This window comes from Leucoraja erinacea, chromosome 23 (genome assembly GCF_028641065.1).
Source record: "Leucoraja erinacea ecotype New England chromosome 23, Leri_hhj_1, whole genome shotgun sequence".
Classification (NCBI taxonomy): Eukaryota; Metazoa; Chordata; class Chondrichthyes; order Rajiformes; family Rajidae; genus Leucoraja; species Leucoraja erinaceus.
Genome location: NC_073399.1, coordinates 6,630,057 through 6,647,938, shown reverse-complemented (window position 1 = coordinate 6,647,938; position 17,882 = coordinate 6,630,057). Strand labels below are relative to the sequence as shown.

The window sequence follows — 17,882 nt, the reverse complement described above, 5'->3', positions numbered from 1 at the left end:
TGGGGGCGCGGGTGGTCTACCCAACTGTTGCTGTTGCATTTTGTTCACCAATGCTACACTTTCCCATAGAATGGCCTAAGAAAGGCTACGCTCCAAGACAAAAAACACAGGTGCAAGCTCAATACTAGGAGATAACGTGTCGGAAACTTGTTTTTGCAAGATACTCATGCTCTTGCAAAAACAAGATCACAGTTGACAGGAAGGCACTGCAACGGGTGGTGAAAACCGCTCATTACATCATCGGTGCCCCGCTCCCTGTCATGGATGCCCTCCACCGCACACGGTGTCTGTGATGGGCCGGGAAAATCATTAAGGACCCCAACCATGGGCTATTTGCCCTCCTCCCATCAGGGAGGTGGTACAGGAGCCTTAGGTCTTGCACAAGCAGGCTGAGGAACAGCTTCTTCCAAAATACCATTACCCTGCTGATCTCACAGGCCCGACGCTAGCCATCTTTTATACCCTATCCGTATATATTTATTTGCCTATGTACAGTACTGGTCCAATTCATCCACATTGTACATATTGTTTTAACCAGTATTTTTACTACTTTGCACTATTACAATATTAGATGCTAAACTGCATTTCGTTGTAACTGTACTCTTATTAGTGCAATGACAATAAAGTCTAATCTAATCTAATCTAATCTAATCTAATCTAATCTTCTCTACAGCTGGACAACAAGAGATGCCAATTGCCACATCCGCACACCCTTTTGTCACCTTATTTAATTCCAACCATAATTAAGTGTCTGGGGATTTTAATTTTTCTTCTACACCTGTTTTCCTCTTCATTTGGGTTAAACAATCATTAAAAAAAAACATGTAGTTGGGGCTACACTAAATGCCTACTAGAAAAACCTAGCAGGCTGAAAACAAAAATTAAAATCTCTTCGTAGGTAATAAATCATAGTATCAGCTAACACACATTTATTGTTCAAAAAGGCTTGATAATTTTTGATTGTGATTTTCATCTGTTTCACACCTGGTCCAATTTTCAGAAATGTAGATGAAGGTTAAGGATACGGTAAATGAAGCCACTGAAGTTGAAGATGAGAAGGGGAAATAAATCAAGATTTAATCTTTAAGTTGGAATCAACTTTATTGCTTTCACACACTCTTTTCCTTTGGTAATTCACAAAGAATGTTTCTTGTTTGCTTCTTACAGGGACTTGTTTATATCTCCCATCCTGTTTATTCTGCAGGTCAGTGGCACACTACTGGAGGACACAATCAGTAAATGGTCCTTGTATCGGGATCAGTGTTTGCAAAACCTAACCAAGTCTGGGGCCAAAACTGGTGAGCAACCTAACTTGATAGTTTCAATGATTCAAAGCCAAATTGCTCTGTTTAAGCATTTAACCATTTGCTCTCTGGGAAGTTGCCCACTGGAATCTGCTCAAATTATTTTAGGGAAGTAGAGATTGATTGGTTCTATGGCACCAATTCACTTATGCAGTCATTAAGGGAGGGCAGAATCTCACCTGGCCAACATCGTTCTAATGGAGAAATAGTCTGTGAATGCCCATGTATGCACTGCTCAGTGAATATGGTCAGATACTCATTGGTGGGTCTATGGGGAACAGATCAGTTCAGATTTGTTTATTGTCACATGTACCAAGGTACAGTGAAAAGCTTTAGTTGCATGCAGCATGGAAATAGGTCCTTCATCCCAACTCCTCCGGCACGACCAAGATGTCCATCTAAGCTAGTCCCATTTGCCTGCATCTGGCCCACATCCCCTGAATCCTATCCTATCCATGTATCTAGCCAAATGACTTTGAAATGTTGTTATTTACCTGTCCCAACTACTTCCTCTGGAAGCTCATTCCATATACCCCTCACCCTCAATGTGAAAATGTTGTCCTTCAGGTTCCTATTAAATCCTTCCCCTCTCACCTCAACGTTCTAGTTCTTGATTCCCCTACCCTGGGAAACAGTCTATTGATCATATCTATTATGATTTTATATACCTCTATAAGATCACCCCTCAGCATCCTGTGCTGCACGGAATAAAGTTTGATCATGCCCAATGTTTCCATGTAATTCAGGCCTTGAGTCTTGGCAACATTCCCATATACTGTATCATGGCACCAGGTAGATGATGTTTTAGTTTAATACCTCATCTGAACACCAGAGCCTTTGGAAGTGCAGCACTGCCTCAGCAATACCTGTAATGTGGCTAACTCTTGGCATTGAGTGGAGTGGGGCCGTGAATCCACAGCTTTCTGATTCAGGAGCTGGGAAATGATGGGTGAAGAATCTTGCCAACTGACAGCCAAACTTTCATTTTTTCAGCACAGCTAAACTGTCGGCAACACAGCAGACTGGCACAGGTTAGTTTAGCAATATAGAGTGGAAACAAGCCCTTTGGCCAGCTGTGTCCTCACCGATGTACAACCTCCCATACATTAGTTCTATGTTATCTCAGTTTCCCATTGTACACACTAGTGGCAATTTACAGAAGCCAATTAACCTACAAACGTGCACGTCTTTGGAGTGAGGGAGGAAACCGAAGCGCTCAGAAAAAATCCACGCAGTTACAGGGACAACATATAAACTCCATACAAACAGCACCTGTAGTCAGGATCGAACCCGGGTCCCTACTGCTGTATGGCAGCAACTCTACCGCTGTACCACGGGTTTGAAGTATGCCACAGTATGAAGGCAACATGATACCACACACTAAGATCCATGGTTGAAAGAATAGAATTCCCATCAGTTGCTCTATATTTTGAAGTTACCTTGGAACCCACTAAGCCACGTGCAGCCATGGGAGGTACACAACAGCACTGTGAAGCAAACAATCATGCAGTCACCTCACTTTCTGCATTCCAGCAATGTATTCAAAACAGAATACATCTGTTACTTCCCGTAGACAGCACACTGGATGGTGAACAACCAGGTATTTAACATATCTACAGTATGGAAGGAATGTGCCAAATTCCCAGCTGTTATCAGACAACTGAATAATTTTACCACAACCAGAGAGTAGTTCTGAACTGCAGTTGAACGTTTCAATGTGAACACAAACCCCGTGACCCCTTGCACAATCACCAACATGACAAGAAACCCGAGTGTATGATGAGGCAATTACTAACCAGACATTTAAAAAGTAGCTGTAAAACATAAAGCTTAACATATATCACAAAACAAAAAAATAGCATGCATTATATATAAGCATTCAGACTTCTTTAGCGATCCTTCCATCTGCACCTTTGCCTTCTAGAAGCAAGCATAACTTGCTTATTGGTCTTATTAAAACATTGTTCTTGGTTTGAAGTTGTACCGTGTGCACCAAGCCCTTAACATCAGGCATGATACCCAGTATATAGTCCAAAACACAAAAGGCCAAAGTTTTGACAGCAGGAAACTTCTTCCTCCATGTACGATCAATTCATGGATATGTCGTAACAATAATGTTGCAGTGCGAACATCCTTCGAGAGAATAATAGGATTTATAGCAATAACGTTCATTGTGATGTTTTGTTTAATTTCTGGATCATTAGCAGAGATTTCAAATCCCAGCTCAAGTTTTTGGCCATTCTCTGTCTGGCTTACAGAGCAACTCTGATTCATTGAAAAACAAACTTAACCAAGTGAATAAAATATGACCTGCTGTGTGCCAAACCATGTTGACTGTTCCTAATTAGCCCATTCCCTTCCAAATAGGAGTAAATCCTAGCCCACAAAATCCTCTTCAATAGCTTCAATACTACTGACGTGTGGCTCATTGGCCTATAATTTCCTAGATTTTCTCTACTTCCCTTCTTAAGCAAAGGAACAACTTTGGCTACTTGCCAATCCTCCTGGACCTTATCCTGGTACCTAAAGGTATTGAAAAATACAGCAAAGGAGATAAAAATGTAGAGGTAGTGCAATGCTGGAACAATATCTGTAAATCTGTACTCTTGAGTTTAATAAATTACTGAAAAATAATCTTGGTTTCTATGTTTGTCCATAAATTAAACATCACTGATTGGAGAATCGTTAGAACATGGCAACAAGAAAATCATTCACTCCATCGGACATTTACTGGTCCATATTCATTTCCCATCAGATTTCCTCTCCTATCTAAATCTCCGTGGGAGCTAAACAAGTGGTTTCATTTTGAATGGTTTAAGTGGGGAAATGAAAGGAAATTATATTGCATTTTAATCAACCGTTAAAAGGGAAAAACTGAATTACTCATGAAGCTTGAAATACAATCTAATTTTGAGATAAACTAAAATTAAAATTAAAAAGGGAAACAAAAGAGGGTGGGGGAGGGAGGAGGAGGTGGTGGAGAGAGGGGAGGGGGAGAGGGGGTGGTGATGATGAGAAGTAGAGGGAGATATGGGGAGGGGAGAGAGGGGAGGGGGATAGTGGGAGAGGGGGAGAGAGGCGGGAGGGAGAGGGAGTGAGGCAGAGGGAGAGGAAGAGGGAGAGGTGGGAGAAGGAGAGGTGGGAATGGGAGGTGGAAAGAGGACGGGGAGCCGATGAGACTGGAAGTTCAAGGGGAATGTAGGAAATTCTCTGAAAGATTAGTGCAAAAAGTATTGAGAGCACAAAGTAAATTAGTAATTAAACTAAAATTTAATGTTTAATCAAGCTCAAAGGCCAATATTAAAAAATATATATTATCTTTAAAAACCTAAGGACAAAATAAATATCAAATGAATCTTTACTAAAATCAAAAATATTTTAATATGAATCAAAATGAAAAATAGCATAATCAATGATGTAACAATTTAAGTTAAAAATAATACTCCTTATTTTTCAATGTAATTGTGTCATATTCAGGCTTAATGGTTTTTTTATACATTCAATAAGATAGATGCTTCCTTTTCACTAGGACAGTGATTAAGGGCACGGAAATCAAGTGGAAGCACTTCTGATCAACGTCACCTAAAACAAGAATGTAATAGTATTAATCCAACATTTTAGTCAGCAATGCCGTCTACTGTAATGGATGTATGCAAGTGAATACAGCTATGTAAATGGGATGTAGGTGAGATTCCTACCAATTAGTATAGTTCATGCTGTCTCCCTGTGAGGGTTTACACTAAAATGTCTGTTCCAAAATAATCTCTGAGATTTAGCTGTTTATCACTCATAAAACCGTGTTACAATGTTATACTTTCAACAATATTTCAGAAACAGTTTGCTAAGATAGCTTGAATAATTGACATTTATTTGCATCCTCTAGGAATATTTTGTAATGAAACGTTTGACCAGTTTGCCTGTTGGCCAGCATCATACCCGGGCAATGTATCAGAACCCTGCCCCTGGTACCTTCCTTGGATTAAACCAGGTACATTTTACTTTTAAGTCTTGCCACTTTTCGTTTATCCTCTGTTATGTTTTGTTTTAGTTTAGAGATACAGCACAGAAACAGGCCCTTCGGCCCACTGAGTCCGCACCGACCAGCAATCACTGCACATTAACACCAGCCTACAGGCAGTAACTCTACCACTGCACCACCATGCTGCTCTGTATCTGAGTAGAGCAAAGCATCTCCCCATTGACTCCTCCTTGTTCTAACTGGGTCTGACCCAAGTACTGGCTTTAAGCCTGTGCCAACTTTGTAGCAATTATAGATATAGATATGCCATTTATTTTCACTATACATGTACAGTGAGACTTAAAGCTGCTCGTACTCAGTGCATACATACAATTTAGCACAAAAAAAAAGGAACAAGAACAGAAAAACAAAAAACACTATCAGAAAGGAGATGGGGGGGGGGGGGCCGATAGGTGCACAAATTCTGCGGCGCTACATACATATATACATATATACAGATGGAAGTCCGTGTTGGGCGGTGTAGTCAGTGCATGTGTGAATTTGAATTTATAGTAGATATAATTCTCGGAAAGCAACTATTCCTGAGTCTGTTTGTCCTGGATTTGATGCACCTATAGCGCCTTCCAGAGGGCAGCAGGTCGAACAGTCCAAACGCAGGATGGGAGCTGTCTTTGGTGATCTTCTTTGCCCTGCTAAGGCAGCGGGAGGTGTAGATGTCCATCAGGGAGGGGAGAGGGCAGCCAATGATCCTCTGCGCTGTCCTGGTTACCCTCTGAAGCCTCTCCCTGTCTGCCATGGTGCAGCTGCCATACCATGCTGTAATGCAGTATGTTAGCAGGCTCTCGATGGACGAGCGGTAGAAGGTCAGCAGCAGGTTAGAGTCCAGGTTGTGCTTCCTGAGGACCCTCAGGAAGTGCAGCCGCTGCTGAGTCTTCTTGATGACCGCTGTCGTGTTGTCCGTCCAGGAGATGTCAGCAGCGTTATGGACGCCGAGAAACCGGAAGGTGTTGACCCTCTCCACACACTCGCCGTTGATGTGTAGGGGGGCTAAGTCGGTGCTGTGCCTCCTGAAGTCGACAATGAGCTCTTTTGTTTTCCTGGTGTTCAGAGCCAGATTGTTTTCTGAGCACCAGGTTGTCAACTTCAGGACTTCCTCTCTGTAGGCTGCCTCGTCTCCCTTTGAAATACTGCCCATGTAAGAAAAAGAAGGCGTCACTTGCATTAACGATGTCTGAGACGGGCCGGGAAGATCATCAAAGACCCCCTCCCACCCTAACCATGGACTGTTTGCCCTCCTCCCATCAGGGAGGTGGTACAGGAGCCTCAGGTCTCGTACTAGTAGGATGAGGAACAGCTTCTACAACAACACTATCACACTGCTGAACTCGGAATCCCACCGATAGATTTCTCCAGTCTCTCCGTCCACATTGTTTGCTTATTCTGTATTTTTATTTCTATATTGCACTATTACTACGGACTGACGCTAAACTGCATTTCGTTGTACCCATACTTGCATCTGTGCACCCATTCCTTCTCTCCAGAGATGCTGCCTGTCCCGCTGAGTTACTCCAGCATTTTGTGTCTATCTCTGGAATTGAGTGAAGTCTCTTCAATGGTCTAATAAATCATCCCACTTTTCCCACGCTCAAGTTCCAATGTGCTGCATCTTCAAAGTGGTTTTGAACAGCGATAATATTGCCTCTAAGTGGGACAGGGGCATTATACTGGTGTGCGAGAGTAAGGAGAGGGGAATGAGTAAAATAGGATTGATCTACTAGGAACCCTGATGGGCTGAATGGCCTCCTTCTGTTTCATGATACATTTATAGATGTAAGGAAATTTGCCCTCCTCCTACTGTACTGTTTTCTAGGTTAATTGGCTTCGGTAAAATTGTAAATGGTCCCTAGTGTGTAGGATAGTGCTAGTGCACGGGGTGATCGATGGTCGGTGTGGACTTGGTGGGCTGTGCCTCTGATAGTCAATGGTTGTCACTTTTACTCCATCTGATCAAGTTTGCACTGGGTGGAATGGCGGTGCTGGCTCGAAGGGCCGAATGGCCTCCTCCAGCACCTATTTTCTATAAATGATAACATCAAAATGTTACCTTCTCCCCAAATTTTGAACATCACACCATCAAAGTAATATATAAATCATCATCCATAATTCGTCATCATGGTTGGCAAATGTCATTATATTTTTTATTTGTACAATTAATTCCAAATATAAAAGCAGTGTTAAAATTATCTGTGTGGCTGGGTGATGTTTCGGATCGAGACCCTTCTTCAGAATCTACAAGGTTCCAAGTGCATCATTGCTGTCTTCTATCTAACCCTTGACTTGCACCACTTTCTTTCATTGCAGGTAGTACAAAGAGGGTCCACAGGTACTGCCTGGATAATGGAAGTTGGTTGACTATTTCAAACTCAACTGTTGTCTGGAGGGATCATTCTGAATGTAATGAAGACAGCCAGAATGTCCAGCTAAACGTATGTCTGCGGAATCTTTGTAATGTTGGGAACTGCTGTTTGCTTTCTTTTTGTGATTCAATACTACTCTGTGTGTTGACCCCACAGGTGTGCAGGACAAAAAACATTGATTAGTTCAGGATAACATTATCACAAGATTAAAGAATTTATAATTCTTTCTGATATGTATCCTTTAAAAATCTTTGAAAATATTCACCTTACTACTGCATCAATGTTCAGACCGCATATTTTTTCATTTTTCTGATTTAAAAAAAATAATAATCTGGTCGTATTTTCTCTCAGTTTCTCAAATGATTACCAACTCATCTTAAAAGTATTTTGGCAGTGAAGAAAGCTAATGGAATGTTGGCCTTCATAACAAGAGGAGTTGAGTATAGGAGCAAAGAGGTCCTTCTGCATTTGGACAGGGTCCTGGTGAGACCACAGCTAGAGTATTGTGTGCAGTTTTGGTCTCCAAACCTGAGGAAGGACATTCTTGCTATTGAGGGAGTGCAGCGTTGATTCACAAGGTTAATTCCCGGGATGGCAGGACTCTCATATGTTGATAGATTGGACAATAACCAAATTATGTAGAGCAATTACGTACACAGAAGTGCAAAGTTCATGGTGGTTCAGTAGGGTTGAACTGTTTGAGGAAGGGTTATGGTTATGGTTGTGCAGAGTGGTTCAAGAACCTGATAGATGATGAGAAGAATGTGTTGTTGAACACACACAGTTCTCAGACCCATGTACCTTCTTCCCAATGGTAGCAGTGAGAAGAGAATATAATGGATCTTCTTGAGGCCACTCTACCTGTAGATCCCTTGAGTGGCAAGGATAGCAGGACCCATGATGGACCAGGCAATGTTCACCACTTTTTGCATCCTCCTTCACTCTTGAGTGTTCAAATTTCCAAAGCAAACCATGATGCAACCAGTTAGTATACACACCACTGTAAAGTTATAGAACCCCAATAGCAAATGCGGCGATACAACAAATCTCCTCAAATTGCTCAGGAAGTAGAGGTGTAGGTGAGCTTTCTTTGTGATTGCATCAATGTACTGGGCTCAGAACAGATAATTCATGGTGTTTGCCCAAGAACATGAAGCTGTTGGCCTCATCCCATCATCCCACCACCATCCCACCAACAAAGGAAAGCGCATGGTCCCTCAGCGTTTTCTCTCTCTGAAGTCAACAATCAGCTCCTTGGTTTTGCTAACGTTGAGAGTAAGATTGTTATTCTGGAACAACTCAACCAGATTATCAATCTCCCTTTTGCATTCTGGCATCCTAATGACACTGACATTGTTGGCAAAGTTAGAGATGGTGTTGGAGTTGTGTGTATCTACACTTTCTGCCGTGAAACTTACTGATTACTGATTAGGAACAGGACCATAACACGGTGGAGCAATGATAGAGTTGCTGCCTTACAGTGAATGCAGCGCCGGAGACCCGGGTTCGATCCTGACAATGGGTGCTGTCTGTACGGAGTTTGTACGTTCTCCCCGTGACCTATGTGGGGTTTCTCACTTTGGTTTCCTCCCACACTCCAAAGACGTACAGGTTTGGCTTGGTAAATGCAAACAAAAATTTCCCTACTGGGTCTGTTGGAAGGTGTTGATGTGTGGGGGTCGCTGGTTAGCGCCACCCCTTAGCCTCCCGTGCTCCAGGTTAGGCTTAGAGGATTAGGATTAGCGGAAAGAAATTGGACTAGCCACATGAATGCATAGAACGAGTCAAGGTGGGACTTTATTGAAGAGCAACTTGCCTTGTGACTCTCTAAACTTGAGAACTCTAGTACCGAGAAAGATGTTGGCAGAATGTGCAAAGGAAGCTCAACACATTCGGGTTTCGGCCCGAAACGTTGCCTATTTCCTTCGCTCCATAGATGCTGCTGCACCCGCTGAGTTTCTCCAGCTTTTTTGTGTAACCCCCAACACATTCAAGTTCTCCTGAGCCTTACATAGTATCCTTACTTGGACCATTTGTATGTTATCGCCTGGCCAAATTTCTGAACTCTCCATTTAACATCATTATAGATGTGCTCTTATTTTGATTGTGTAAGATTGTTCACCAACTATTTCTACTGCTTTGGGTAATAAGTGACTATTTTGCTGGCAATGCTCATATCTCAAGATGAGATAAAACTTTGAACGTGAGCCTTTTACAGATTACTCGATACAAGTATCAAAAGACAAAGCTGGAAATACATTCCCAATTATTCCCATCACCAGAGAAACAATCCAAATACTTTCAACAAACATGTATTGATCGTATCTTTTCTTTGTAGAATAATCAGCATGGGTTATTGAAAATCCTGCAACTGATCTACACTGTGGGTTACTCAATCTCCTTGTCCTCACTTTCGTTGGCCATATTGATACTGTTGTGGCTTCGGTAGGTTCTCCATTTATATTACTTGTTAAACACTTGAAGAATGTGCTTGGGATAATATAGCTTAATGCTGCCATTTATTTTTTGTTTGTTTTATAATGTGTGGCAAATCTACCTTGATACAATAGCATGGCGCAAATGATATCCCTAGCTCCAGCCGGTTTATAAAAATCCTGCTCGTACATCTAACTGAATGACATGTTTAATATCAATTCTGCTCAAATGATGTGTTGTGAAAAGATATAAACATTCATTGCATCCATCATGACAATGCCATTGACATGAGAACAGTGATGGAAAACAAGAGGATGAAGAGATGGCACAAAGCCATAACCTTCAATGATATTTTAAACTACAGTAAATTCTACGGTAAAAGAAATATACATCTTAGGGTGTAAATTATGCTATTTATGGCAATAAATAATAATAATAATAATAATAATCTTTATTTATATAGCACTTTTCAACAAAACCAGTATTTGAACCAAAGTGCTTTACAGAGATTGATTAACTTAATTGAACAGATCAAATGTCAATAAATCCATAAAAACAAAAAAGAGAAAAAAGAAAAAACATTTTTTTTAAAAATCTATAAATCTGGAAATCTTGATTCTGGTGTTTAACCATGACATGCTTGAGTCCCAAAATTATTTCTTACATACTACAAACTCAACCCATTTGCCCTGTATATTTATTCATGCATAGCAATACAAATCTGAACATATAGTGTTGCATTTTCACCATTTATTTAACTTCCGCTAGTTCAAATATTTATCCATTTTTTCTGTAGTCTGTAAGGCAGCTACTCTACCTTTGTGCCAGCATGCCACAAAATTGCTCAAAATTCTCCGTTCAAGCATTTTCATGTGAAAATATAACAGCACACCTGCTCAGCCTATACTCTAGTCTCTGCTGGATGGAGTAGCAATCAATGACATGGTCCCTCAATGTATCTCTGTTAATGAATCTGTTGGGGCACATGTGCAAATGCTAGAACACATGAATAATTACATTTCTAAGAAGATGCTTTATTCAATGACTGTGCAGAAATAGATGTATCCAGTTTAGATATCATGGATAAATGGTTAATTTGTGTTACTGTTCCTTCTGTTTGTAGGAAGCTGCATTGCACTCGAAATTACATTCACGTCAATTTATTTGCTTCCTTTATCCTGAGAGCTCTGGCAGTTCTTGTAAAAGATATTTTTCTGAAAAACACTTACTCAAAACGTCCAGATGATGAAATAGGTTGGAAATCGTTTTTTTCAGAATGAGGTAAATGATAAATAACCACTTATATGCACTGTCTTCTGAGACTGAGTTTTAAACGATTCTAGACAATAACATTGCAAATTTCCTGTCCTTTAGCCTACCATCTCTCCATCAATAACTCTTTCTCCCCTTTTACAGTTTATATAATTGCTATTCGGTACATGGTTGTTCAATATTCTAAATGAAATAATCTTTTTAGAGGCATAAGTCGACAACTGAAAAATGCCTCTTGATTTACAATTGATCTTAATAGAATAATCAGTGATGCAGAGGATTCTATACGCCACTATCAATTTGATAGCTATAAACAACTAATATTTGTGTAGGAAAGAACTGCAGATGGTGGTTTAAATCTAAGATCGACACAAAATGCAGGAGTAACTCAACGGGACAGGCAGCATCTCTGGAGTGAAGGAATGGAGAGAAGGAATAGGTGACGTTTCGGGTCAAGACCCTTCTTTAGACGGTCTGATATAGCAACTGATATTTTACTATTGTTAATCCCTGTCCAGCAATAAACACTTCAAATATGCCAAAGGTACACAAAAATGCTGGAGAAACTCGGCGGGTGCAGCAGCATCTAAGGAGCGAAGGAAATAGGCGGCGTTTCGGGCCGAAACCCTTCTTCAAATATACCACACTGCCTCAAAAATCTCCAGTCCATTAAAGCTATTTGTTTTTTGGCACCTTCTTTCCTTCACTCATCAAAGTTTTTAAAATACACTAGACCAAGTGGGACCCATTGGGTCCTGCCCCACAAGGCGGGGGGGGGGGGGGGGGGGGGGGGGGGGGGGGGGGGGGGAGCGCTGCATCACAGGGGAGGGCTGGTTCCCGAACGCAATACTTCCCCACTCACCCATAGGTTCCAATGCTCACCGCTCTCAAGAGAGGGAGAGGGGGAGGGGGAGAGGGCAGAGAGGGAGGGGGAGGGGGCAAGAGGGGGCAGGGGGGAGAGGGGGGGGGGGGGAGAGGGGAGGGGGGGGGGGGCAGAGAGGGGGGGAGGGAAAGAGGGGAGGAGGGAGGGGGGGGGGGGGGTAGAGAGGATGGGGGGGGGGAAGGGAGTAAAGGGGGAGGGGTTAGAGTGGAAGGGGGAGGCAGAGAGAGCGGGGGGGGGGGCAGAGAGGGGGGGGGGGGGGGCAGAGAGGGAGGGGGAGGGGGGGGCCAGAGAGGGAGGGCGAGGGGGAAGGGAAGGGAGTAAAGGGGGAGGGGGTTAGAGTGGAAGGGGGAGGCAGAGAGCGAGGGGGGCAGAGAGGGAGGGTGCAAAGAGGGAGGGTGCAGAGAGGGAGGGGGTGTGGTGTAGAGAGGGAGAGGGAGGGAGTAGATAGGGAGGAGGAGGGTGAGGGGTAGAGAGGGAGAGGGAGGGGGACGGGGTAGAGACCCCAACTCCCACCCCAACTCCATCCTCCTCATTTGTTCTTGGCCGATAGTAACCTCTTTTCAAGCTTTAATTCTGGGTCTTGCCCAGTCATCCACATTTCATAAAATAAACCAAACAATATATTCTCTGCAGTATTAAGATGCAGGCTCTTCTCAATGTAGTAGTAAGCAAATAATCATAGAGTCATACAGTGTGGAAACAGGCCCTTCGGCCCAACTTGCCCACACCGATCAAGATGTATATCTTGTATCCCATCTGAGCTCATCCCACTAGCCAGCATTTGGTTCTTAACCCTCCAAACCTGTCCTATCCATGTGCCTGTTTAACTGTGTTTTAAATAGTACCTCCTCAACCTGCCTCAACTCCCTCATCCGACAGCTCATTCCATACACCCACCACCCTTTGTGTGTAAAAGTTACCTCTCAGATTCCTATCAAATCTTTCCCCTTCACCCAAACCTATGTTCGCTGGTTCTCAATCCATCTCCTCTGGGCAAGAGACTCTGTGCATCTACCCAATCTATTCCTCTCGTGATTTTATACACCTCTATAAGATCATGTTGATAATAAGCCCATTTGAAAATTGCATACAGTTTTTGCATAGATTCATGAGTACCAAACATCACCGAGTTTCTTGCAGCCCATGTTAAGGTTTCATTGCAACAGTTGTCAGTGACTGTAATACTTTCTCTTTTGCAGGCGTCTAATGGATGCAAGGTGGCTCAGGTCTTCATGCACTATTTCGTTGGAGCAACCTTCTTTTGGCTTTTAGTTGAAGGAATTTATCTTCATAAACTGATAGTCCTGGCCGTCTTATCAGAGAAAAGATTGTTAAAGCAATATGTCCTTGTAGGATGGGGTAAGTGAAGCACGTTGAAAACTGAATTGCATGTGTCCTCCTCGCTAACTAAACTTGTTTCTCCCACTGTAGTCACCTGCAGTCTTTTCATTCAGGGTCAAAGGAAATGACACTTTCCTTGGCTTCTGTTTATACAGTTCAATAACCTCTTGTGTAGGAAGGAACTGCAGATGCTGGTTTTCACCAAAGATAGACACAAGAATAACTTCTTGTTAAGGTAAACATTTACACATAATGGGGACTATGCAACCTATATGGACACCTCATCTACGAAGCTCAGTGGTCATTCTTTGGTTTGTGAATCAGAATTAAGCCCCATTGCAATGCTTGGATTATATGGCACTGTGGTATTGGTGCAGAGCAGCAGCATGGAGATATTAGCATGGTTACCCTCCTGCAACTAAGAACCTCGATGATGGACGTGTAATATGACATGGTATTGTTCCGAAGAAGCGCAGGCACATTCTCCCTGATGTTCTCCTATGTTCCTCAAGCAACAACATTAAAACAGATTCTGTTCCTTTAATCGTCTATATTTGTGAGACCATAGTGTGCAATGTGCCCTCTAATAGAACAGTGGACAGGGCTGTGGGGCAGCGGTAAAGATGCTGCCTTTCAGCCCCAACAACATAGGTTCAATCCTGACTATGGGTGCTACTATCTGTACAGAGTTTGTACATTCTCCCTGTGACCGCATGGGTTTTCTTCAAGTGCTCAACGTTTTCCTTCCACGTTCCAAAGACTTGCAGGTCTTTAGGTTATTTTGGTTTGTAAATTGCCCCTAGTGTGTAGGATGGAACTAGTGTAGGGGTGATCGTTGATCGGCATGGGGACAGTGAACCGGGGGGGGGGGGGGGGGGGGGGGGGGGGGGTCTGTTTCCACACTGAATCTCCAAACTAAACTAAGTGAATCTACCTTGGTCAAAAATACTTTATTTATCTATAAAGGCAGTAACAATTCATTTTTTACTTGTATTTGATACCTCGATATCCCCATCCCGCTCCTCCTGCCCCTTTGATAGAACAAGGATAGAGTTCCCCTGATTCCTTAACTTTCACCCCACCAGTCTCTGCATCCAACACACTATTCTCTGACATTTCCGTCTCATTCAACGTGATCCCAGCACCAGTCACTATTTCCATCCCCACCACTTTCTGCTTGCTGCACAGACTGCTTCCTCCCTGTAAGTAAGCAAACTGTACAATCTGGAGTTCAAGATCATCTTTAATCAGTACCAATTTTATAGCAGTACAGCAGGGTGTTAGTTGTTACTTCACCGTTACCGCTTCCAAGATTGACCAGTGTAGGAAGTGGGTGTTAGTATGAATCATACAGTAAGGTGGGGTTAGTGATGCTACACTCCCCAAACCTTGGTTCACTCATCTCCTCCCACCTGAACCACTCCCTCTCCAGGTACTTCCCCTTGCCAACACAGGAGATTCAACACCTATCCCTATACCTCCTTGCTCTCATCCATCCAGCCACCTCAACAGTCCTTCCATGCGAGACAGATTACACACACCTCCTCTAACATCATCGACTGCATTCAGGGTTCCTGATGTGGCCTTTTTTACATCGGCAAGCCCAAGCGCAGACTAGGCGACTATTTTGCCAAATACTTGCCGTTGGTCCACCAAGGCCTATTGGATCTCCCGGTTGGCGACCAATTTAGCTCCTCTTCCCGTTCCCATACTGACCTTTCTGTCCTGGACCTCTTCCATTGTCAGAGTGAGGCCACACGCAATGGAGGAACAGCACCTCATATTCCGTCCTGGATCTCTCTTCCAGCTTTCTCCCCCCACTCCCCCCCCACCCCCACCCCCACCCCCCCCCCACTGCCCCCAATTATAATCAGACTGAAGAAGGGTCCAAACCCACAACATCGCCTATTCATGTTCCCCAGAGATGCTGCCTGACCCACCGGGTTACTCTGTGTCCTTTCTTGTCCAGGCCTATATACGTGGAGCTCTTTCCTGATTTAGTGTCGGAGTAGACAGGGACTCCGATCTGGTTCTTGTCAGACTGAAATCTGGCCTGGCTTTGTTTTGATTGCATGAGAAGGTTCTTAAACATTGTAAATTTGACACTTACTATTGGGTGTAGCAAAGTAAGCAAAAGCGGTTTTACGCATTTGCCTGTTTCCCAATCGCATTTATTCTATATGAAGCCTTCACTTTCCTCATCTTTACTATACTGCCTCAATCTTTATTTCTCTGGTAATGATATAATCCTGTGAATGATGTTGAGAGGAGGAGAGAGGTTTGTGTAGCAGTAACACCTGGAGCCCACCCACAGCTGACATGGTGACTGAAGGTGGCATCTGATGTACCCTGCTGCACACAGCTGGCGGTATTGCCACCAGAGATTCCCCAGCCTGGCAAGAAACATTAACATTTGGATTGTAGTTGACATGCTGCCTTCAACACAGCATGCCAGCACAAAACCCCCACTATTCTGAGCGCAGTTACCACACAGGCACCTGTCTCACTATACTGTATGCAGATTCATGAATCTCTCTGGCCTCTAAACACATGCTCATACTGATGCATACCCTCACACACACAATCCCATTCTGTTCTACACAGAGAGGTGGAGGTTGAGGACACTACATCGATGCACCTGATATCACTAAGCACTAACTCAGATTCTGGGAGGCATTAGTTTGAACAGCCTAGCCATGGGAGTTCATTGCAGATATGGGGTCGTGTTTGTGCTGGTGAGCTGGAATTAGACTAGAGGCCCTCAAGTCTACTCCACCATTCATTCATGACAGATCTATCTTTCCCTCCCAACACCATTCTCCTGCCTTCTCCCCTTAACCACTGACACCCTACCAATCAAAAATCTGTCAGTCTCCGCCTTAAAAGTGTCTATTGGCCTCCACAGCCATCTGTGGCCATGAATTCCACAGATTCATCACCTTCTGGCTGATGAAGGCCATTGGGCACCCATTTACACCAACCCCCTTTTTAATTTACCTACATTCACATAAACCCCATAGATTCTACCATTTACAGAAACAACATTCACGAGCAACTAACAGCGGCTAATTAAGTCTTTGCAATGTGGGAGGAAAGCGGAGCAACAGGAGAAAATCTACACGGTCACAGGGAGAATTTGGGAACTCTGGAGAGACAGCAGCCAAAATCAGGACTGATCCCAGGGGTCTGGCACTGTGAGCCAGCGGCACTACTAGCTGCACCACCACTGTGCCACTGCACCGCTGCACCACTGTGCCACTGCACCACTGCACCACTGTGCCACTGCGCCACTGCGCCACTGCACCACTGCGCCACTGCGCCACTGCGCCACTGTGCCACTGCACCACTGCGCCACTGTACCACTGCACCACTGCGCCGCTGCACCACTGTACCACTGCACCACTGCACCGCTGCACCACTGCACCACTGCACCACCACTGCACCACTGCGCCACTGCACCACTGCACCACTGTGCCACTGCGCCACTGCGCCACTGCGCCACTGCCACTGCCACTGTGCCACTGCATCACTGCATCACTGCGCCACTGCATCACTGCGCCACTGCACCACTGCGCCACTGCGCCACTGCGCCACTGCACCACTGCGCCACTGCATCACTGCACCACTGCACCACTGCCACTGCACCACTGCATCACTGCGCCACTGCATCACTGCGCCACTGCGTGCCACTGCACCACGCCACTGCACCACTGCGCCACTGCGCCACTGCGCCACTGCGCCACTGCGCCACTGCGCCACTGCGCCACTGCGCCACTGTGCCACTGCACCACTGCGCCACTGCGCCACTGTGCCACTGCATCACTGCGCCACTGCACTGCGCCACTGCGCCACTGCGCCACTGTACCACTGCATCACTGCGCCACTGTACCACTGCGCCACTGCATCACTGCGCCACTGTGCATCACTGCGCACCACTGCACCACTGTGCTACTGCGCCACTGCACCACTGCACCAGTGCAACTCCCTTCTATGACATGGCACCATAACTGAGGACTGCACATGTGAACACAGATGCATAATGAAATGCTTGATGCATTGTTTGGACTGCGTTACCATGTGCAAAATTAGTTAATGAGAATACAGACGTAGGAATCCACTGCCCTACTGGGTTTTAGTGAGCATTTCAGTACAAGGGGCCATTAAGGTTCCAAGCAGGTGTTGCTGAAACAGGCTACTGCAGAGATAGATTGGCTACTGGAACAGGCTACTGTAAATACAATAGCTGCTGG

General features: G+C 44.2%; 1 protein-coding gene across 1 annotated transcript in view; it reads left to right on the top strand.

Moving 5' to 3' along the window:
- The window catches only part of LOC129708216 (glucagon-like peptide 2 receptor), a 105,395-nt gene that overhangs the window by 64,148 nt on the left and 23,365 nt on the right, over positions 1–17,882 (top strand). The window contains exons 2-7 of the mRNA XM_055653839.1: positions 1,089–1,298; positions 5,188–5,292; positions 7,645–7,769; positions 10,039–10,145; positions 11,260–11,411; positions 13,489–13,650. Coding sequence (XP_055509814.1) covers positions 1,089–1,298; positions 5,188–5,292; positions 7,645–7,769; positions 10,039–10,145; positions 11,260–11,411; positions 13,489–13,650 — 861 coding nt within the window. The remainder of the gene's footprint in view (positions 1–1,088; positions 1,299–5,187; positions 5,293–7,644; positions 7,770–10,038; positions 10,146–11,259; positions 11,412–13,488; positions 13,651–17,882) is intronic.